Raw genomic sequence first — 23,191 nt, 5'->3', positions numbered from 1 at the left:
ACTCAGCAGAGAGCCACCACAGACAGGAGGAGGAGTGTGCAGGCGAGGCGAGGCGGGGCGGGGCGGGGGGGGGGGGGGGGGGGGGCACGCAGAGCAGCACGCAACACCCAGACAGACCCAGGCAGCAGGACAGGATTGACAAACGCAAGCCAGAATATCCGATGCCCACCAGCAGCAAATCAAGACCAGCAAGAAGCTGCAACCAGCAGCGCACGCAGGGGCCAGCGCTGCTGGTTGTAGCTAAAAATATTATTCTGCCAAACAAAATTCCCTGGCCTAAACTGTTTTATTGAAGGAAATTATTTTTGAGGTGTGACTACATTAGAAAAGATTAGCTTCAGAGTCAGTGATGTGCTTGAAATGTTTAATTTCACAAAAGGCCAATTACGGTATCTCAGCTTCTAGAAAAAAATTGCTGTTTTTGGATGAATCAAGCTATCTTCTCCGGCTCATAACTAAAGAACGGAAAATGGGATCAATAAACTTTTTTTTGCAGATGATAGAATAGAGTCTCATCGTTCTTTGTGCGTGTTCAGTGTTTACATAGTAATATCACACAATATTCTGTGGGCCTCGAGAAATCACTGAAAACGCTCTGAAACTCTGGCACTGGGAGCGTCCGTTCTCCAAAAGTGGCTGGCACTCAATGAGTTAATAAATGATTGCCAATGAGAAGAGTATATCTATATATTTGAAATGTGGTATTCATCTTCTAAAATTTGTAGGATTTGATGTCATGTATCTTTCAGCAGGGTGCTCTTTGAGAAACTTGCTTTTGGCCAAGGGTGTCTGCAGGCAGACAGTTCTGCTGATGGGTTCATGAGGAAGCTAGACTGTACCAACCTCAGGAGCCTCCTCAGGCTCTGGCTCAGGTTCTGGTTCTGCCTCGGGTTCGGGCTCAGGCTCGGCTTCAACCACCTCAGGTTCAGGCTCTAATGGGGAGAAGCAGAGAGCAGAGATGCTCACAAGTCATTTCAAGTCTCAAGTCTTTTGAGCTAGAGTCTAAATCAAGTCTCAAACTCTGAGGGGCAGGTCTAACTCAAGTCTTAGGTCTTTGGTCACAAGTGCAAGTCAAGTCTCTTATACATTCTATATTATCTGCTGCAAGCCATCCAGTCTGCTTAGAACAGAGATTGCAGAGATATATATCTAAGGAATTCAAAGTAGGTAAAGTATGTACTGTATTATTCTCACTCGTTATCTATTAGAATACAGTGTCAGCATTGATTAGTTGACATTATTAGTAGTAAGTAGACATGTTAATGCACCAAAATAATACATAAATAAAAAAGATGGATCGTTCATGAGTCCCAGATCTCCACTGAATCCAATAACACTGTAAAATAAGATCTCACATGACGGTAAATACCGCGGAATGCGCTGGATATTAAGTTTTCGAAAATATTCAGACAATAAGCAGGTCTTACAGCAGTGATACTCAACTTGCGGCCCCCGCGACGGAATTGCAATTATTATTATTTTTTTGTACAGTGCACCTGAACGCAACATGCAAGATACCCGCTGAATAAGTGTCCAAATGTTCATGTCATTCTGGCCAATACTCCACTCGTTATAGCATTTCAGTCTGGAATATGGAATAATTTTCAATAATCTATAATTTAGCTGCTATATTGTCAAATACTGCCGTCTGCTCGCTACCCAGGCACTTATGTATGTACTTAACCTAACCAACTTAACCTAACTAACCAACCTAACTGTCAGACTAAACTCCGGCTGACACCCCAAAAACCTACAATCCGCTACAGAAAAATGTATATTGTTTGTTTATTAACTGGCCCCCGGCCTTCTATCATTTCACGAAAGTGGCCCGCGGGCAAAGCAAGTTGAGTATCCCTGTCTTACAGGATGCAGAGAGCATCACAGATGCAGCTCAAGGTTAATATTTCAACTTTCCCAAGACATATGTCCAGTTCTACTCAGTACTGGACAATGGTCTTTGTTTGACCATTCATTGATTTCGCAAGCCTAGTAGTCGCTGACTAAAATGTTACGGGTATATGGGCATTCACGCGCACGCATGCACACCTACCTGGCGGGGGCGCCGCAGCCTCTTCTGCTACATCAGCTTCAATCACTTCCTCAACAACCTCAGGCTCGACCTCAGCTAAGGAGAGAAAGGCAAAGCAATTGATCATGCATGCAGAGTGTGTGTGTGTGTGTGTGTGTGTGTGTGTGTGTGTGTGTGTGTGTGTGTAATTAGGATGGAAGGTGTATTCTTGCAGATGTTGGAAGGATATTATAATTGTATTCCCGTCAGACACGACAGAGGAACAAACACACCTGCAGTGACACCAGGGATAGGGGACGGGGAGCAAGCAGCTCTTTGCCAACAGGAAGGGTTTTATGGGAAATGTAGTCTTAATATTGAGAGACACTAGCAGCAGCACTACCACCACTAGTGTGAGATAAGAGACAACCAATCATTTCCACCATGGTCTCATTTGTTTACTTTACACTGTTACAGTAATTATTCCAAGGTACCACAATTAATTGAACAAAGAAATATGGATAATAAAAATGCTATACATAGCACATTTAAACTGGAGCACCAATAAGAGGGTCTGGTAAGCAGGTGCTGCTGGCATACTGCTGTTGATGCCAAACGATGCTAAGCCACTGATAATGAGCCACATTGTACTGTGGTATATCTCTTTAAGGCTCCGGGGATCTCATCATACGTGTGTGTGTGTGTGTGTGTGTGTGTGTGTGTGTGTGTGTGTGTGTGTGTGTCTCATTAGCTATGACAAAGATATTCCTGCAGCACCACTGGAGAGATTGTACATGTGTGTGTCTATAGACGGGTTTCCATCCACCTGTTTCTATGCGAAATTTCAATTTGCGCATAAAAAAACTGAGTGGAAACGCTGCCTAATTCGCAAAAGCCTCCAAATTTCGCAAAAAAGTTTTCACGCTTGAGGGAGGCGGAAAAGTCGGGTCTATCGATAAAAGGAAAATGCGAAACGTGCGGTGGAAACGGATGAAGCGATATTCCGTTGTCCCTCCATTCAAAAACCAGGCAGTTTGCCTTGATCACTGCAAAACATGACACATGGTAAATATGCAGCACAATACCCGCCGTGGTAAACAGAAGAAGACTGGGATATTAACTTTAAGGCGACTCACATCTAGAATTGAATGAGATTGCATTAATTTACTATCTGCATGCTCCGTGGATTATAACGATATGCTTGTCATATGTCGCACCTGGTAATCCAGAAATTGCGTTATGGTACCTTTGTCTACTTGTAGATCAAGAAACTTTAAATGAATAACGTTAGATGGGTTTAACAGAGGTGTATATCGGGTCTAGACGGCCTCAAACACGAGGTGATTGACAGCTCTAGAATTCGCAAAATAGCAGTGGATGGAAACGTGCATTATTTCACCGACTTTCTGAAAATTCGATTAAAAGTTGCGATACATTTGGATGGAAACCCAGCTTATGTTTGTATGAGAGAGAGAACGTGAGAGAGAGAGAGAGGGAGAGAGAGTGTGTGTGTGTGTGTGTGTGTGTGTGTGTGTGTATGTTTCTGTGTGCGTTACCTTCTGGGGTGGGTGCAGGAGCCTCGAGTGGGGCGGCGGTCTCTTGTCTGGCGGGGATGACGACAGTGACCTTCTCTTTCAGTCCTACACGAGACGACGCACACGTTTGGTTGGCATGACAGCACACAATAAGGCAGGCAGCAGCGCTGCTGCCTTGGTGCACCATGTGACCAAAGACATGACAGCACACAATAAGGCAGGAAGCAGCGCTGCTGCCTTGGTGCACCATGTGACCAAAGACATGACAGCACACAATAAGGCAGGAAGCAGCGCTGCTGCCTTGGTGCACCATGTGACCAAAGACTGGCAGGCGACTGGTATGATGTACAATGTAAGAAAATATATCTACATGTATTGTACAGTATATATCATAAACCCTGGGATGAGCACATATCAGTGAATATATTCATAAACGTTGTGTGGGATGAGCCTATATATAAAAAATATATACTTAATTCATTCTTAATATATCCCGGGATAAAACACATACACTTGTAGACACACTGTAGAACATATATACATGTATGAAAGTGGTCACTTGTCATCTTGTCATTATGGGATGCATGTGTGATGCACCCGTCCTGCAGGAACTTGAAATTGTGTGTCAGAAATATTTGTGTCAAATCAGATTGTCATCATATGGTAATAGATAGTAATGCACCATTCACATGAAACATACCATAAACAAAAGACATGGGTTTTCTTTTGCTGCTGACTCTTTGAAGTTTCACAGTTTGAGATCTGATAATATCGTGATTTGAATTGACGCAAGAATGAATAATCAGCTGTTGGCTTGATCCACAATGTTGTCTACGCTGTGAGACATGAATATATATAAAAAATAAAATAAAAAGTAGAGTGGAAAAGAGATCAAATCTAGATTTGAGAAGTGTAGGAAATTGTGTATTGAAAGGCTGAGTTGTTTTTCCTCCCAAATCATGCCTCAAGCAACTTTCTTGTCACTTTCTGCATGATTTCCGTACGCTTTCCACACACCTCGTACGAAATCCAATCCCTTCCCTTCTGATGGAGCCAGTAAAGAAAAGACTGGCTGACACACTGGGAAAGAAAGGGGCGGGGCACCTACGTGGATCCAGAAACTTTATTATTGACAAAGAAGAAGATACATATTCACGGTGCCGAAACACAAATCAACACTAGATTTAGAAAAAAAAAACAAGCTGTCTCGCGAACACAAGACAAATCTCGTCACTAACGTTAGAACATAACAACTGATTCTAAGTGCTGGAGAACTAACAAGCCTGGTAAATCCGAATATGATCATGAACATTAAAGCACATCACACGTGACTTGAGAGAACATGCCATTGCTGCCCTTTTGATCTGACCCTTCCTCCACTTCCTGTCCCCCGACCCTAATCTTCCCTTATCAAGAGGACACAGTTTGTTTCATGTGAAAAGCCAAGGTTTGTCTACAACATGAAGGGATCTCTAGAGAGCTAAAGTGAACGTGACTTCCTGCTTCAGCATGCGTACTAAAGGGATTTCATCCGCCATTTTATTTTCCATAGACATTTCGTAAAATGCGTATATAAAAAATAGATTTACTCGGTCAAACCACGCGATTCAGATTTAGAATCCGGAGAGACCTTAGAACATTTCACTCGGACTAAAACTAAAAAAAAATTATATATATATATTCTTTTCTTTAAATCCGCATTTGTTTTTTTACGTTTTGTTAATGGTCGGAGTGAAAGGTTCTGTGGTCTCTCCCGTTTCTAAATATAGCTGAACCGTTTCGTTTTGAACAAGTAAAACAATTTTTATAAGCATTTTACGAAATGTCTACGGGAAAATAAGACGGCCGATGAAAATCTCTGGGACGCATGCTGAAGCAGGAAGTCCTATTCACTTTGGCTCACTATACATGGGCTGAACATGGCCGCCATCTCTGCGAGGGGTCTCCCATTCCCACCCGTATGACCAGGGGGAGGCGCACCAGAGCCCCGACTCCGAGGTGGCTCCACGTGGGATCTTGAACCTCCTAAAGCCACCAGTGTTGGCATAGCAACCACAGGCATGACATCATTTCCTTAACCTGCTAAACCATCCCGATCGCGTGAAACTCGCATTCCTTTTCGTTCTGCGGCTCAGCCGGGACCTGCCTTGCAGTCGACAACGTAACCAGCCAATCAGGGACGCCGTTGGCGAAACCGTAACGGGCGCCTCCCGAAGCAACGAGCAGTGACGTTAACGTTGGTAAGAGTTGACACAGCCGTAAGTGCAGTTATTGCAGAAATAGACCCAATAACGACAATTCCGAGAGGATTTGAATGTGACCGACTGGCTGAAGGAGTGGATCGGGTGGCGCTGATTGGCTGAAGGAGTTGTCTGTGAAGGCACGTACCCACTGAAATCACTGTGGACGGATTGGAGACCCGACTGACATGTAGAGCTAAACAGGATGTGACATCACCAATCAGGATGGTTTTTAAGGAGGCTCATTTCCTGCCTCCTTTATCAGATTTGCTTTTTTTGCCTTTGTCTTTGGCAGACTCTTTCCCTTTCCCCCTGTCCTCCTCCTGCGCTTTCTTTCCCTCCCCCTCTGCCCTTCTCTCCTTCTTCTCCTCTTTCTCGCCTCCCTTCCTGGATTCCCCCTCCCTCTCTTTCTCCCTCCCCTCCCTCTCTTTCTCCCTCCCCTCCCTCTCTTTCTCCCTCGCCTCCGCCTCCCTGGTCTCCTGCTCTTTGGCTTTCTCCCCCCTGAGTTTCTCCAGAGCTTTCTCCATCTCCTCCCTCTCTATCTTCTCCTCTTCCTCCTTCATCCGGGCGGCCACCCTCTCCCTGGCCTTGGCGGTCATCTCCTCCCGCCGCAGCTCCAGGACCTTGTCGTCCTCCTCCTTGGCCAGCAGGTGGCGGACCTCGGCCAGGGCCAGCTTGGCGATCTTCTTGGCCTCCACGCGCTCGTGGATCATGGCCAGCTGCTGCTTCAGAGCCTCGCGCAGCTTCCCGGTGGTCAGGGGAGCGTTGTCTGGGGGTTTCGGACGTACGATAACAGCGTTTTTGCTTCGACACCGCTCCGTTTCATACGAGTTACTATGCGAAGAACGTGCCATGCTGCATTCTAAAATGTAATGCGTTACGGGATGCCACCATGCATTACGCAGGGATAGGCACATCTGTAGACCCTTTCTTCTCCAAGCAGTGAGTAGACCTTGCAGACAACACTGAGGGTGGGTTTGGATTGGTTTTAGACGGAGAACAATTGAGAAGCGGGTTTTACACTGGTTTTATGGGTGTTTATTAGGAGGAACGTCACACTCTGGGTCGTAAGCTGTGCGTTAAGATGGTAGATTGCGGGTATTTCATCACAACACAGCAACGTAAATTAGTATCGTAAAGTATCAAAGAACAAAACAAAAATCCTCTTTATCAGCCTCATTCATTAGAATGATGTTTTATGCATCTATCCCACACCATGCAGCTGGCTGGCAGTGGCAAGACGATACCTTTTTTAGCTCCCATCCTGGCCTCATCCGGTTTCTCCTCTGACGTGGCACACAAACAAGACAACAAAGTAGTTACAACACTGACTGGTGGACTGGAGTGGTGTAGAATAGTCACTCGTCACGTCAGGCAGCTCAGCAATCCATCAGTTTTCACATCCATCCATCCAAGTTCCAAAGCCTTTGAAGCAGCTACGTATACTACTAGACACGATACGTGAAGCTCATTTCAGCTTGGAGCCAACAGATCTATAGTCAAAGCTAGCAACAAAAAAAAAAAAAAACACTCGCAAAGTTAAACTGACAATCGTTGAAGCAGAGGAGCACTGGTAGAGCACTGCTAGACAACCTAGCTAACAGACAGAGACGACTGAAAGCAAACATTGTGCAAGTTTCTAAATGTAGACAAATGCGCTCAAAATCCAGATCTGTAAAGCAACGTGCAGCACAGTGACACATTCTAGTGCTAAAGCTCCCAGAGACAGTCTCTCTTTCTCTTAATTGTCACAATGTCACAGGACACTCTATATAGCCATTGGGTCAAATTACTTTTGGGATGCAAAATGGTACAATCAGGGATGTAGTGGGGGGTAGAGCTGTCACGATTCCTCGAGTACCTTGAATAACTCGAATAATTAAAATGATCGAGGCCAAAATGATTCGCCTCGACACGGCATTTAGAGACTGTGTTTCTCACGGACGCTTACTGGTGTGGCACAGCGCTCTTCTGGTGTAAACACGTGAGGACACATGATCGCAGACAGACCAGAGAGCAGCTATAGCGAGCGGACCCCGCAAAATGGAACGAGGCGGCGGAGAAAGCAGACAGGAGGAGCCGGGAAGGGAAGAACCAGGGCCGAAAAAGCGACCGAAACTGTCTAAAGTGTGGGATCATTTCACGCTGAAAAAGGACACAAACTCAGTGGTGTGCAAGTACTGTAACGATACTTGCATATCACAACAGTACCTCGTCAATGCTTCAGCACCTGAACCGTAAACATCCAGTCTACGCATCCACCAGCGCATCTACGTCGAGCGGAGCAAGGTAACGTTACTAACGTAACGTTAACTATACACAACGCTAATGTAAATGTATGCTAATGATTGCTACTTGATATTAAGACTAGTAGTAGTTGTGCTGCTGGCTTGCCACGTTGCCAATATGACTATTAGTAACTGCATTCACGCTGCATTTTTGTGATGTGGCTTGCCGTTTTCTGTGAGAAATACAAAGCTCAACCTAACATTAACGTTAGCGGCTAATTTAACAGCGTTGTGTGTGTGTGTGTGTGTGTGTGATCACACCAGCCTGTTGGTGTGTGAGAGAGAGTGAGTGTGTGTGAGAGAGAAAGAGTGTGTGTGTGGAGAATGTACATTTACACACCCTAGACCGGTCGACTCTTCTCATGATGATTGCAAACAACTATTTAATTGGTGCATTTTAGGCTCCAATTATTACACCACCTGACCTGTTATCTTGCTATTCTGATATTTGTGTCAATAATAGGCAAACAGGTCTAGGGTGTGTAAATGCGCATTCTCCAGTTTTGTTATGAACTTACCTATTAAATATCAATATTAATTATTATTTCACCTCTTTTTCAGCGGATCACAGCGTACTATGGACAGCTTTGTAAGGACGGGTGAAAAAGATGAATGGTGCCACTGCCAGTTCTATGCAATTTAAAAAATAAAAATGTTGTTTTTTCTAAGAAAGAAACTAATGTAGTTGTTTATTTGAAGAGATTTATCTTATTTTTTGGTGTATATTTACGATAAGCCTTTGAAAACACAAAAAAGGGTTCTTATCCGATTACTCGATTAATCGATGGATTATTCGGTAGAATACTCGATTACTAAAAGAATCGAGAGTTGCAGCACTAGTGGGGGGGGGAAGCATAAACTGATTTGTTCATAGCGATGGTTGATCACTAGCCGTTGCTAGCCGCTTCTTTTCACCCGACAGCGGGGAGCTTCACCGTCAGGACATAGCACGTGGGAGGATCACGCTATTCCCACCAGTTCCCTTCTGCCCCAAACAGGCGCCCCCGACCGACCAGAGGAGGCGCTAGTGCAGCGACCAGGACACATATCCTCAATCCGGCTTCCCACCCGCAGACAAAGCCAATCGTGCCTGTATGGACGCCCGAGTCGAGCCGGAGGTAGCACAGGGGCGCGAACCTGCGACCCTCGTGTTGGTAGGCAGGCAGGGAATCTACTGCTACACTACCCGGACGCCACACTATATGATCTTAACGCACGCAATTAACATACAACAAGCAAGTCAAAGCACAAGTCCAGGCAGTCGGAGTTGTCAAGTTTGAAAACTTTCAAAATGAGCATCCAATAATGCATCAAGTCAATGACGACGTCTCCAGCAATTCAGGACCATAACCGGATCGCATGCAAGACATCACTTTCCGCAGTAGCCTCGTTACAGCGCCTCCTGCTGTCTGCAGCTTGTAATGGATTCACTAGTAGTGACACACCCAATGCATAAATGTGTGTGAAGTGACTGACTATGATCTATTACTGATGGGTTGTACCGACGACATGCAAATCATCTGTCTTCTACATGCCTGCCTTCAGTACGCCTTATTTGCATAGAAATCTGTATGGATTTATTACCATCAAAACCAATGAGGATGTTAGGAGTCCTAACTTAGGACTATCAGAAAAAGCAGTGCATCATCAGGACAGCACACAAAAAGTGTTAAGTAAATATTAAGATGTTGAACAGGGACATTTTTAAGTATGTAAACGCAGCCAGCGCAGGTCAGGATGAGCCAGCAGGACTGTGATATAAATACATTGAGCTGGTTTGGTGGCACAGATTGGAACACTTGCTGAGACGGTGAGCCCTCACCAGTCTAACCAGTTGAGCAGCTATCTAACGATATATATATATATATATATATATATATATATATATATATATATATATATATATATATATATATAAAATATAGATTCAAAAAACACAGGATAATAAGATGTAAATATCCCTTGTGCAAGCACTTACTAGAGAGTCTTTTGATGGTATCTGCAACACTGAAGTGGCTAATGATGGAATTTGACAGAGGGGCGAGGGTTAAAAGAGTCATTGGAGTCATCAGGTGGTAACCCCCCTTCACCGGCGTTTCGACGACAAAACCACTACACCTCTAGAGGGCTCGTCGGCAACACCTGGCGTCCCAGGTGTGCCCTCCTCTGCTTTCGACCCTCCCCTCTGTGTCGTCTCCCACAGTTTATCAGCAGCACCGGGCAACAGCTTCCGTGCCAACTCCAACTCCTCCATGACAGTGGTATTGATGCACTGCAAACTTTGGTTTACATCCCGTTGCTGTGCTTCACTCGACTGATTTGAATATAATATATATATATATATATATATATATATAGATAGATAGATATATATATATATATATCTATATATACTGTATATATGATATGTGGCAGTGTGAGTAAGAGCGCATTAACACCTGCATGGATTCATACCTCTAAAATTAGTCAATGCTAAGCCTGATAATCAGACTTCATCGTCAACTCAAACTCAATTCCTCTTACACGTGAGTAGCTACGGCGCGCTAGGCTGTGTGTTAACCTGCTATCTGCTTCAGGCAATCTCTGCTTCGGCCACAGCTGGCTGTGTCCGTTTCTGTCGTGCATGACTGACAACAGCGTTAGCCAATCAGCACGACGTGATTGGATTTTCAACCGGTGACATATCGTTTGCACGTGGCGATGCCACACCAAGAAGAGCCGAATCCACAAGTGTGGAGTGGGCGTGGCTTCGAAGGTGTGGAGCCGGGCTAAGTCAACGCTACTGCAGAATGGGAATCACTCCACCCTAGAGCAGCAGGACTAGCCAGTTTTAAATTCATGTGTCAAGCCTTGGCTCCATTACAATGCTAATTGCTAACCTGTCAACACGCACGCACGCAAGCACACACACACACACACACACGCATTGACTTCAGCTGTCAGCTTGTAGAAACACTCGTAGATTCAGACAAACTTGTTCTTTTCTAGACAGGAGGAACCGCTCTTCTTTTTCCCTTTCTGCATCACGCTCGTCTCTCTCCGACATATCACGGTTCTTACTTAAGTCTTTTCTACTCTGTTCTTATTTAAGGCATTTCTACTCTGTTCTTATTTAAGGAATTTCTACTCCATCCTTAATCAAGTCCTTTCTACTCTCTTTTCTACTCTGTTCTTATTTAAGTCTTTTCTACTGTTCTTATTTAAGTCCTTTCTACTCTCTTTTTATTTATGTCCTTTCTACTCTGTTCTTATTTAAGTATTTTCTACTCTGTTCTTATTTAAGTCCTTTCTACTCTCTTTTTATTTAAGTCCTTTCTACTCTGTTCTTATTTAAGTATTTTCTACTCTGTTCTTATTTAAGTCCTTTCTACTCTCTTTTCTACTCTGTTCTTATTTAAGTATTTTCTACTGTTCTTATTTAAGTCCTTTCTACTCTCTTTTTATTTAAGTCCTTTCTACTCTGTTCTTATTTAAGTATTTTCTACTCTGTTCTTATTCAAGTCCTTTCTACTCTCTTTTTATTTAAGTCCTTTCTACTCTGTTCTTATTTAAGTATTTTCTACTCTGTTCTTATTTAAGTCCTTTCTACTCTCTTTTTATTTAAGTCCTTTCTACTCTGTTCTTATTTAAGTATTTTCTACTCTGTTCTTATTTAAGTCCTTTCTACTCTCTTTTCTACTCTGTTCTTATTTAAGTCTTTTCTACTGTTCTTATTTAAGTCCTTTCTACTCTCTTTTTATTTAAGTCCTTTCTACTCTGTTCTTATTTAAGTATTTTCTACTCTGTTCTTATTCAAGTCCTTTCTACTCTCTTTTTATTTAAGTCCTTTCTACTCTGTTCTTATTTAAGTATTTTCTACTCTGTTTTTATTCAAGTCCTTTCTACTCTCTTTTCTACTCTGTTCTTATTTAAGTCTTTTCTACTGTTCTTATTTAAGTCCTTTCTACTCTCTTTTTATTTAAGTCCTTTCTACTCTGTTCTTATTTAAGTATTTTCTACTCTGTTCTTATTTAAGTATTTTCTACTCTCTTTTTATTTAAGTCCTTTCTACTCTGTTCTTATTTAAGTATTTTCTACTCTGTTCTTATTTAAGTCCTTTCTACTCTCTTTTTATTTAAGTCCTTTCTACTCTGTTCTTATTTAAGTATTTTCTACTCTGTTCTTATTTAAGTCCTTTCTACTCTGCTCTTATTTAAGACTTTTCTACTCTGTTCTTATTTAAGTCCTTTCTACTCTGTTCTTATTTAAGTATTTTCTACTCTGTTCTTATTTAAGTCCTTTCTACTCTGTTCTTATTTAAGTATTTTCTACTCTGTTCTTATTTAAGTCCTTTCTACTCTGCTCTTATTTAAGTCTTTTCTACTCTGTTCTTATTTAAGTCCTTTCTACTCTGTTCTTATTTAAGTATTTTCTACTCTGTTCTTATTTAAGTCCTTTCTACTCTGTTCTTATTTAAGTCTTTTCTACTCTGTTCTTATTTAAGTCTTTTCTACTCTCTTTTTATTTAAGTCCTTTCTACTCTGTTCTTATTTAAGTCCTTTCTACTCTGTTCTTAATCAAGTCTTTTCTACTCTGTTCTTATTTAAGTATTTTCTACTGTTCTTATTTAAGTCCTTTCTACTCTCTTTTTATTTAAGTCCTTTCTACTCTGTTCTTATTTAAGTATTTTCTACTCTGTTCTTATTTAAGTCCTTTCTACTCTGTTCTTAATCAAGTCTTTTCTACTCTGTTCTTATTTAAGTATTTTCTACTCTGTTCTTATTTAAGGCATTTCTACCTATTTAAGGCACACTCCCTTCAGGCACTCTGGCCTTAACGCACCAAACACACAAACTGGAATGATCAAGATGGCATTTCAGTGATCCAAGTGACCAAATTAACATTTAAGTATTGCAGGAATACTTCTACAATAAGCATAGCTTATGATCATTCCTGTTAACCAGTTCAGTCCATACAAACCTGTGCATTTTAAACTATGCATTAAACAACCAATAAGTCATAAGTCTTATGACGACTAGATGAAAAGATGCTTGCTTTTATTAAGTTGAAAAGATGCAGCGATTCTGATCAATATGGGTATACACTGCTGAGGAATCATGGTATAAAGCAACTAACTACACTCAAACCACAAAATTAAGCATCATAATTACCTCAAGAGTACACAAGCCCCTGAAGGATGGAACACCAACTCAGCTCAATTACTCACAAATTTAAAACAAAACAAACTTTCAACGGCAATTGGACTCACGGTATGAATTCAAGATAGAACCAAGAAGCTTCAAGTTGAAAGAGTACAAAACAAAGTATAAATGCATGCTAATAGTCCAAGTAGGCTACGCAATGTAAATGCTTCCAGGGTCAGTTTGTATGGCATGCAGCACAGCAGTAGGCGTAGACCGAAAGTACGAGAAAAGACAACCAACCAGCTGTCCAAGTGCAATCGTATATCGGCTTGTACAACGGAGTGACAATAAATATCTTGAAATCGGTCACTGCGTCTTTGCATCGTCTAGTGTCGCCGACAGGGTTGTGCGCAAAACAATTCATTGATAACTTGTAGAAAAGAGAAACAGAAGTTCAAAAAGGTTTTTTTTCAGAAAGTGTTCCTGAGTGAAATGTACTCATCTCAGCAAAGGGTCTGACATTGTAAAAAAAAGTCCTTTGTAAAGTTTTAATGTGCTCTGCGAGATGTTGTTGACATTTCCAACTGGTGATTCCGTTTTGTCCCCGTGAATGAGGTGTAGGCTTTCTGGACATGAAGCGATTCCGTTTTGTCTAAAACGTTCATTATTAGTAGGAGTCCGGCAGGTGGGTCGCAGGCCCTATAGCGCAAGAGGGAATTTGTATCCAAAGCTACTGGCTAGCTTAAGTTGCCACAGTCCGCAACAGTCCGCAAAGGTAAGCAGAGTCAAATACTGCAGGGAAATAGGTAGCTTCAAGAAAGGGTGTATATTTTCCTACACAATAGCTTGGAGGTTGGGTTTTGTTGTTGTTTGGGTTGTGAGGACAGTTATTTAAAAAATGTCAGTTCCTTTAGAAAAACGTTTGAGTGCATCAGTGGGTTATTGGGCTGTTCCTGGGCATTAGCTGGTCCGAGGCTACTGGTTATGGAGACCGACTATGATAATCTTCTGCCCCTGACTTCTGTCATCTGTCGCTCCTCTCCTCCTGACACCTCCCTCTTCCTCCTCCTCCTCCTCCTCGTCCTCCTCCCGCTCCTCCAGGGTGCCGCCTGCAACACCGTGCTCCTCCTCCAGGGGCTCCAGGGGGTTTATCAGACCATACAGGAAAGTGAAGAAGCTGTTAAGCCAATCAGAGCCGCCCTCCTCCACTTCCGCTAACCAATCCAGAACCTCGGATTCGCCCTGACCACCGCCCTCACTGGTCAGGCCTACGCAAACAAGAGGGAGGGGATGGCCGGGGGATGGATGGATGGATGGGTGGGTAGGTGGAGAGAAATAAGTGGAGGAGAAAGAGCAGGGAAAAGTGAAGGAAGTGGTAAAGTCATAGAGGAAGAAGGGAAGGTGGACTCAAAGAAAAAGGAGAAAAAGATGTGATGAAGTAAAGAAAGAGGCGTTATGAGAAGAGGAAAGAGAGAGGGAGGGAAAGAAACAAGAGGAAAAGGTGGAGAAGTTTTAAGCGTAGGTTAGGCAGCGAGGGAACTACTCAGGCTCTACACAGTTAGCAGTTGGGAGTCAGAATTAGACAGACAGAGTGAGGCAGAGAAACGGACACAAGCTGAGTTTCCATCCAAGCATATTTTGGGCCAAATTCTGATGCATCACAACAGAAAACATGAAAATGTACTACAATTTCCTCCAATTTCTACATTTTTACACTTGCTTGAGGAGGAAATAGTGTTTTGTCAATAAAGAAATTCTGCGATGAATTGCAATGGAAACCCATTTGTTGAATACATAATGACATAGGTTTGGTATGACTGGGTCAAGTTCATTCTACAACAGTCCAAAAGTGACTCCTCAACCTTCCAGAGCGTTCTTGAAAGTCGTTCCATTTTTCTCATGGATACGTTTCTTTTGACATTCAGGAAGTCGATTTATTTGTATGATGATGGAAATTTTATTTCTAGGCTAATTTGCACTTTTTTGGCATTTCAAAACGCCACAATCCGCTTGACAATTGGATGGAAACCTAGCTAGAGACAATCAGACGCAGAGAGGGATTGAGAGAGCAACCGACAACAATCAAATCAAATGAGAATCAAAAGAGAGAAAGTATAAAAGTGACAGAAGTACAGTATAAAGCCTAGACGGGAACATGCAGAGGGAGCTTCAGTGGTTCTCTACAAAGCAGCTGTGATGGAGCTTGAGAGAAACATGCTCAAAGATGTACGGTAAGAGCGAGAAAGTGTAAAGACAGACAGTGGGAGATTCAAAGAGGACCTCAAGTCTAAATCAAGTGCCGGAGAACTACGGTACTGAGCATGCAGTGTGGAGCCAGGAAGCAGCAGTGCGAGAAGTTCCCAAGCAGCCAGAAAGTTGCGACGTAAAACTTCTCGGTGAATAGATTACAGCAGCGCAACACAGAGGCAAGAGATGCTTACAGAGACATGGATAGACATGGATAGACAGATAGATGGGTAGACCAGAGACATGGATAGACAGATAGATGGGTAGACCAGAGACATGGATAGACAGATAGATGGGTAGACAGATAGACAGACTGAAGAATGACCTCTTCAGTGACGGACTAGATTCCCCTCTATTTAGACTTAGTAGAGCCTCATCTAAGTAAGTGTGGCAGTACAGAGCAGAGCACTGCAGTAGAACAACATCTACGAACAAGACAATTGGAGCAAAAGTTATTTATTTTCGGTACTGTATGTAGAACCTCTTCAGCAAAGTTCTTCACATCTTGGTTCTTGTACAAATGCCATACGTCATTTGTACCATACATCTGCGGTCCAACGTGCCAAATGTAGTGTACGCTGACTGTACTATCTGCTTTGGGAGTTGTGAACCTCACACAGGCAATAAATGGAATGGATCCTGAATGATCCCGGATCAGAACCATGCAGCATGCAGTAGGCTTGGGGATTTGCGGTGTGTTGGAGGACAACTGGGAACTAGAACGTTTCGGACCTCCAAGCTAGAAGAGAAGCTCCCAGTGGCCATGAATGCTTTGAACTTCATAGACTAGAGAAGAGATGCCCCAAAAACTCTACTGCTAGAAAAATAATCAAGGATTTTTTTTATCAAAACAAAAAAATAAAGAAAAACTGAACTTTCCATTGGAAATCGGTGGGAGTGTGTGTAAAACAATGCTAGGGGCAATTCATCTTGAGTTTTCGAGTGCCTCGAAATGAAAACGTGCATCTTGAATTGAAGGAAAATTAAACCCAGCTCTGGTCCCGAAAACCCTCGTTAATTCCATCCTCGGTAAACCTCGCAGGTTTATTATGGGATGTATTATGGGAGGTAGCACCGATCATCTCAAACATTTTAGGTCAGGAGGATCTAAGCTTTACGAATTTAGTTTCTCACCCTGCTGGGTCACAGGCTCATTTATAGACACTGATATTGTTTCCATGTGGAGATGTTGAAAAACAGGCCATGGGCGATTTTTCATCACAAATCATAGTTTAAGAAACGCTGAACTTAAGCTTTTGGGGAGCTCAACTCAGTTGAAATGGTTGAAATTGTCTCTCTGGTTACAACAATACAAGAGTCAGTCATGCAAAAGAAAACCCCAAATTACTGCTTATTTTAATCAACATACACAAAACACACATTGTATCAGTGGCCTGCAAAAACCTTCAAACTCTGATCATGTCAAACCATTAATATTAATGAAAGCAATAGCGATAAATTTGAAAATATGTCAATGGGAATCCAATAGATCTTTCTTAATTTATGACTTAAAACTATGAGCTTTCCGCAGGGCACTGATAGTATAATAACAGCATATTAGTAGTAGAATTATAGATAAATCAACTTGCCTAGCAGAACTTTAGCATCCTCGACATCAAAATCACCATCGCCGTCGGTATCGTACGCCACCAGTTTACCTACAGCAGGGTAATGGGCACACATTTAAGCCTTACGTTTTAACAGCTACCGCTAACTTTAGCTTGGGAGTTGCATGTTATACAGAGAGAGTTTTTTTGGAAGACTGGCCCGTTGTCGCCTACTACCACTCAACATAGTGTCGAGTACTGGAACAACAAACCCATCTACTATGGAGGACACAGATGATTCTGGTGTCTATGTTCAACACGTAATGGGTAAGCTGGCCAACAGGATCATCTCTGGGTAAGCTGACCAACGGGATAGTCTCCCAAAAACTTGATGGGATAATGAGGGATACAGGGAACACTATTTGGGAAAGGACAGTGTTTCACTTCTAACAGGGTGGTTGGGGAAGTTCTCACTGTGACCACTAAGGGGCAATATGATTGTGAATGATACTTCGACAGGGGGAATTTTAGTCTTAGGTTAGTTTATTTTAGTTGTCTCATGATAGACTTAACTAGCCTAAAAACCAGCCCGTTAGCATTGTTAGCATTCCTCAGCCAACGAGTTCACTTTGCCAAGTTCTACCTAGAGGTTTGAATGAGGAATGCTACCAATGAAAACATACTGAGATTTTAATAACTGCAATGCCAACACAGAAAGTTGTCACGAGTGCTTGGTGACGTAAAAAGAGAAATAAAAAGACAAAAATTCACAGAGTTGAAGTATCCATTTGAAATGTGATCCATGGAGCAGTACTGGATTCTACTGGATCTGTGGGATAAACTAGGGTATGACATTACTTTGGTTTGAACACTATGTGGGTGATGTGGGATTCAGTAAAAAATTATGTTTAATGGAGCAAATACTAGGCCAGATGAGAAAGTATGGAAGGAAGACGGGAAGGACTCGCTAAGTTTCTCTGAAGATAAATATATTGTTGACATGATATATGATTGTGCCAAAAACTATGGGTACCCCTTGATTTTCCGCTATATTTTAGTCGTGCTAGTTTATTTAAAAATACAATTATTTGGAATAGGGCGTTCTATCTTCTTGTCAGATTTTAGTTTATCATTGGCAAAAAAAAAATGGGAGTTCCTCGTCAAATTAATCTAGCAAGCTGTCAACAGACATAATAAATGTGATTTGTGTCCTAGCTGCTCTAGGATGCTATCATAAAAGCTGCTTGCTTGGTGACTCACTGCCTCTCAGCTACAGAGTCATTGGACCATAGATGAGGAAGGGAAGGACATGACGTTCAGACAAAGTCATTCACACAGGAGCCCTGGATCGAAGAACAGTTGGGAGCAGAAGATTTGTCCAAATTCCACACGGTAGAGATAGTCGGCCTACAAAGTCTTGCTTTCCTCGTGTTCCCTAGCAGCTTAAGAAGGAGGAGGAGTTTTAATCATTTCTTCTAAGAAGAATGCCATGCATGGTCTTCCTGCTGACATCAACCTCATGCCATTAACTCAGTATTATATTAAGGCTAGATTCATGCTTTCTAGCCATGTCAATCTTCAGAAGAAGTTGAATTCATTTATTTTCGTTGTCATTGGGTGAATACGCAAGTAGTGTGTGTGACTTGGGCAATCACATGTTTATCTAATCACAGGGCAAAGGGCTTCAGTTTAAGAATAGAATGACCCTTCCTCCACACTACTGAACGCAGAGGCAACGCTTTTTTTTAACTGTTCATTTCAAAAAGGAACTGAGCTGAGGCACGGTTACAGAAAAACAATGGGCATTGTATTCACCGAGAGACAAGCAAATGAGCTCGCACAGATTTTGTGTGTAGAAAACCACAAACCCACTTCTTTTCCTGGTAGCAAATTAGCCTGATAGTGATAACGGCGCCGCTTATTGGAATGACTCAACTCTTTTCGATTCAGGGCTCCAGAAGGGTGTGTGTGTGTGTGTGTGGGGGGGGGGGGGGGGGGGCTGCATATTCACAAACCACGATGAATGAACGAGACGATGGAAGATTCTATTTGTTATTATTGGTTCTAAAGAGAGATTCGCCTCGATATATGTTTACCTTGCAAGGCCTCAGACAGGTTAATTTGTAAGTCCTTAGCCTTGTCTGCATGCAAAAAACACAGAAACACACAGATATTTGGAAAAACAGCAAAAAATAACATCAAACAGATTCAGAATTCATACATGAACAGCAGATTACTCAACAGAAGAAAGGATTGATCAGACGATCATTAGGGGTGCCGATTAGTGACAGAAGGTATATTCTGATTGGTTAACAAAAACATGCATCTTACAGTGCAGCCTCTCGCCGAGGCAGATCAATTGTTCCAAGTCGTAAACTGAGTTGCAGAAAACGATGTTTGACTTGGCACAAAACATTGATAGATAAATTCCTGCTCTAACATTTGCACCTAAGTTGCGGTGAGTCAAAACACTGACCACACAAAACAAACAGTGGCGGGTGGATTTACTCATCCAGCTGATGACAGCACAGCTGGAATAAGAGCATCGTTAGTCGGTGAAATATTCTAATAAAAGACTGCAAGTTCAAAACATTTCCATTTCCATTCTCGATGTGAGACATGCAGCCATTTTCCGGTGGCCATTTTGCATCCCGTTTGGTAAGTGTTTGGTTGAATTGGCCTGGGAAGGCAAAATGGAACAAAGTGTGGAGTGAATCCAGGATCACATCCCAGACACACCGTCCAACAAATAAAGAGACTCCTGGCCAAGTTGGGCCCGTCTGTTGATTTGTGTCAGGGCTGAAGTTCAGTTCAGGGACAGATGGTTTACGAGTGTGTGGAAGAAGTAAACCAAAACCTGTTGCCAACACACCGGTGACTGAAACCAAAACAATACATTTCAACAGAAAACCTACAGCAGGGGATCTTCCAGGGGATCCATTCTCTTATTATGCAACCCTCATGAGGCTTTCTCCCCAAAACACGTTGGTTTTTTCTTTCCCAATCAAGACCATTTTAAGAATCCATCGGTCTCCAAAGAGGATCGGGATGTATTCTTCCTTTCCTTACGAGTGCGTTGATTCCCAAATGGCAGTCTGATAGCCTCTCACCTCTCAATTTACCACCAAAGTGAACGTCACTTTCTGCCTTTGTCCGTTACGTTTTTTTATCCCGTTTGAATTGTGCCACGGGGTCCACATGTACATTTGGTCAATTTAAAAGATAACTATGCAAAAATGCAATCACAGTTTGTCCTGAAACTGAAACGTAAGGTTTAGTTTTGTCAATCGACTACATCTCTCGTGTCGCACATTATACGTCACACCATCAACAACAATGGACTGGCGGGAGAGACGTCACTTACGCGACTGGTTGTGCGTAGTCTTTCTGATTTATAACTTGTAGTGCCACAGTTTGACCACAAACTGAGACTTTCTTGACTTGCAGAGTTATCTTTTACATTGACAAACATGACGCGTGTACCTCGTGAGTCGTGACACAATTCAAACGGGATCAAAAACGTAACGTCTGTCTCACCACCATTCATATTTTTTCAGACGCTGGTGCACACGGTGAGGCAGGAAGTGACGTTGACTTTGGCTATATTACCTCTCAATTTACACTTCATGTAAGCATCAGCCACATGTGCAGTGCTGTGCATCTTTACTTGCCTATGTTTGTATGTATGTATATATGTATATGTATGTATGCATGTATATATGTATATGTATGTATCTATGTATTGTATGTATGTATGTATGTATATATGTATATGTATGTATGTATATATGTATATGTATGTATCTATGTATTGTATGTATGTATTGTATGTATATATGTATGTACTGTATATATGTACAGTATATATGTATATATGTATGTATTGTATGTATTGTATGTATGGTATGCATGTATGTATGTATGTATGCATTGTATGTATTGTATGTATGTATGTATTGTATGTATGTATATATGTATATATGTATGTATTGTATGTATGTATGTATATATGTATGTATGGTATGTATTGTATGTATGTATTGTATGTATGTATGTATATATGTATGTATTGTATGTATGTATTGTATGTATGTATGTATGTATGTATGTTTCGTTCTCGCCTGCATGTGTATTCCTCCTACATGTGTGCACTCTTCTCCACAGTATGCATTGTGTACTCACCGAGGACTCCCTGGTAGTCCACCAGGTCGAAGTAGACCACGGCGACGGACGTCCAGACGCCCAGCAGGGCGAGGACCATGAACCAGGTGAAGAAGCTGCCTCCGCCCGAGCCGGAGTCACTCTTCTTCCCATTCTTCCCTACCTGGGGTTTGGCGGCACCATCTGACGAGACACAAACAAACACCAGAGGGCGCCATCGTTAGGTTTGCATTCAAAAACTCAACGCTGTATTCCACTTCTGATCTGAAAACTATTACCGCACGGCTGCACCTGTATTTACTATGCAAGCATTAGCAAAACTTTTAGAGAGAAATTATACACACACACACACACGTTTTACACGTTTTGTGGCATAACCAGAGGTATGTGGTTATACATACCATTAACGGCAACTTCAAAATAATATTCTGACACTCGAGACAGAGTGAATTCATTTCACCTCAGGCCAGGGGTGTCCAAACCTTTTTGAATGCGGGCCAGATTAGATAGATGAAAACGCCGGGGGGCCAGGTGCTTCTCACATCATATATGTGTTATGAACAAAATAAAATAAAATAAATCACATACAAATGTACTGCATGTGCTGTTCCTACTTGGTGCTTATACAAACTGTATGATAGTGCTGTCATCGTTAGGTGAAGGGAAAAAATGCAAATTTAACTTGCTCGATTAACCAGTACTGTGACTGTGGAGGGCCACATAATAGAATATTTGGAGAGACAAGACGAGGGCCACTTAAAATCAGTCAGCGGGGCGGAATTGGCCCCAGGGCCGGACTTTGGACGTGCCTGCCTCGGGCCTTTGGTAGTGCAGATCCCCATTCACAATAGTGTGCATCAAGATGTTCGGTATGTGTGGACGAGACCAGCGGGAGACACACATGCACGTTCTAAATCATCTTGGTGCTCCCGGCTGGTTTGACAGACGAGTGATTAACTCCGTTTCAGTTTTTTGACACAAAAATCTGGACAAATCTAGGACTATGGCATCTATCTCTACCGCTCCACCAGACCTGGCTCCAGACCAGACCTGGCTCCAGACCTGGCTCCAGACCAGACCTGGCTCTAGACCTGGCTCCAGACCAGACCTGGCTCCAGACCTGGCTCCAGACCAGACCTGGCTCCAGACCTGGCTCCAGACCTGGCTCCAGACCAGACCTGGCTCCAGACCAGACCTGGCTCCAGACCAGACCTGGCTCCAGACCAGACCTGGCTCCAGACCTGGCTCCAGACCTGGCTCCAGACCTGGCTCCAGACCAGACCTGGCTCCAGACCTGGCTCCAGACCAGACCTGGCTCCAGACCAGACCTGGCTCCAGACCTGGCTCCAGACCTGGCTCCAGACCTGGCTCCAGACCTGGCTCCAGACCTGGCTCCAGACCTGGCTCCAGACCTGGCTCCAGAGGAAGAGGGGCGACGGGAAAAAGAAAAGGAGAAAATAAGCCACCTGCAAAAGAGCAATGGGTGAAAAGTTATTCCGGGTGCCGTCGACACCCCTCGATGCATTGTGGGTAGAAATAGTGGCAGAGAGAGAGAATGAACAGGTGCTAGATAAGTCCGCTACATGGTGCTAGGTCAAACACACAAAACACACACACACACACAACAATATAGGCTATTTGTATGCACACGCATGGAAATATAGAACCAATTCTAATTCCTATTGATGATGAGTGATCTTTCTTCAAACTTCCCATGTCATAGGTTTACAACTAATGTAAAGTATTGTCATAAGCTTGAGACCATCACAATATTATTGTTAATTATGGATTTAGTTATTGAATAACATTGAAACAGTCTCAAGCTCAGAATTAGCTCCTATTCAAATCCTTCATAAAGAAACACACTGGAATCGTCTCTTTGCTAACCCTGCTCTGTGAATCTATCTAAAATGGACAAGGAGGATGCGATCAAACTTACTGTCTTGTGACCAACTAGACGTGAAGTAATCTAATACAACATCAGGAAATGAAACGGGCACACTGCAGCCAGTAAAATCATTTCGTCAAGCTACACAACTCAT

The 23,191-nt window shown here is 42.6% G+C and overlaps 1 protein-coding gene across 1 annotated transcript in view; it reads right to left on the bottom strand.

The window, feature by feature from the left end:
• Nucleotides 1-23,191, bottom strand: part of asph (aspartate beta-hydroxylase) — a 36,395-nt gene that overhangs the window by 9,988 nt on the left and 3,216 nt on the right. Inside the window, exons 2-7 of the mRNA XM_083654013.1 lie at nucleotides 21,171-21,332; nucleotides 19,085-19,129; nucleotides 17,031-17,099; nucleotides 3,565-3,648; nucleotides 2,051-2,125; nucleotides 844-932 (exon numbers count right to left, since the gene is read on the bottom strand). Coding sequence (XP_083510139.1) covers nucleotides 844-932; nucleotides 2,051-2,125; nucleotides 3,565-3,648; nucleotides 17,031-17,099; nucleotides 19,085-19,129; nucleotides 21,171-21,332 — 524 coding nt within the window. The remainder of the gene's footprint in view (nucleotides 1-843; nucleotides 933-2,050; nucleotides 2,126-3,564; nucleotides 3,649-17,030; nucleotides 17,100-19,084; nucleotides 19,130-21,170; nucleotides 21,333-23,191) is intronic.

Source organism: Poromitra crassiceps, assembly GCF_964638095.1.
Source record: "Poromitra crassiceps genome assembly, chromosome: 17".
NCBI lineage: Eukaryota > Metazoa > Chordata > Actinopteri > Beryciformes > Melamphaidae > Poromitra > Poromitra crassiceps.
This window is presented reverse-complemented; position numbering and strand designations above follow the sequence as displayed.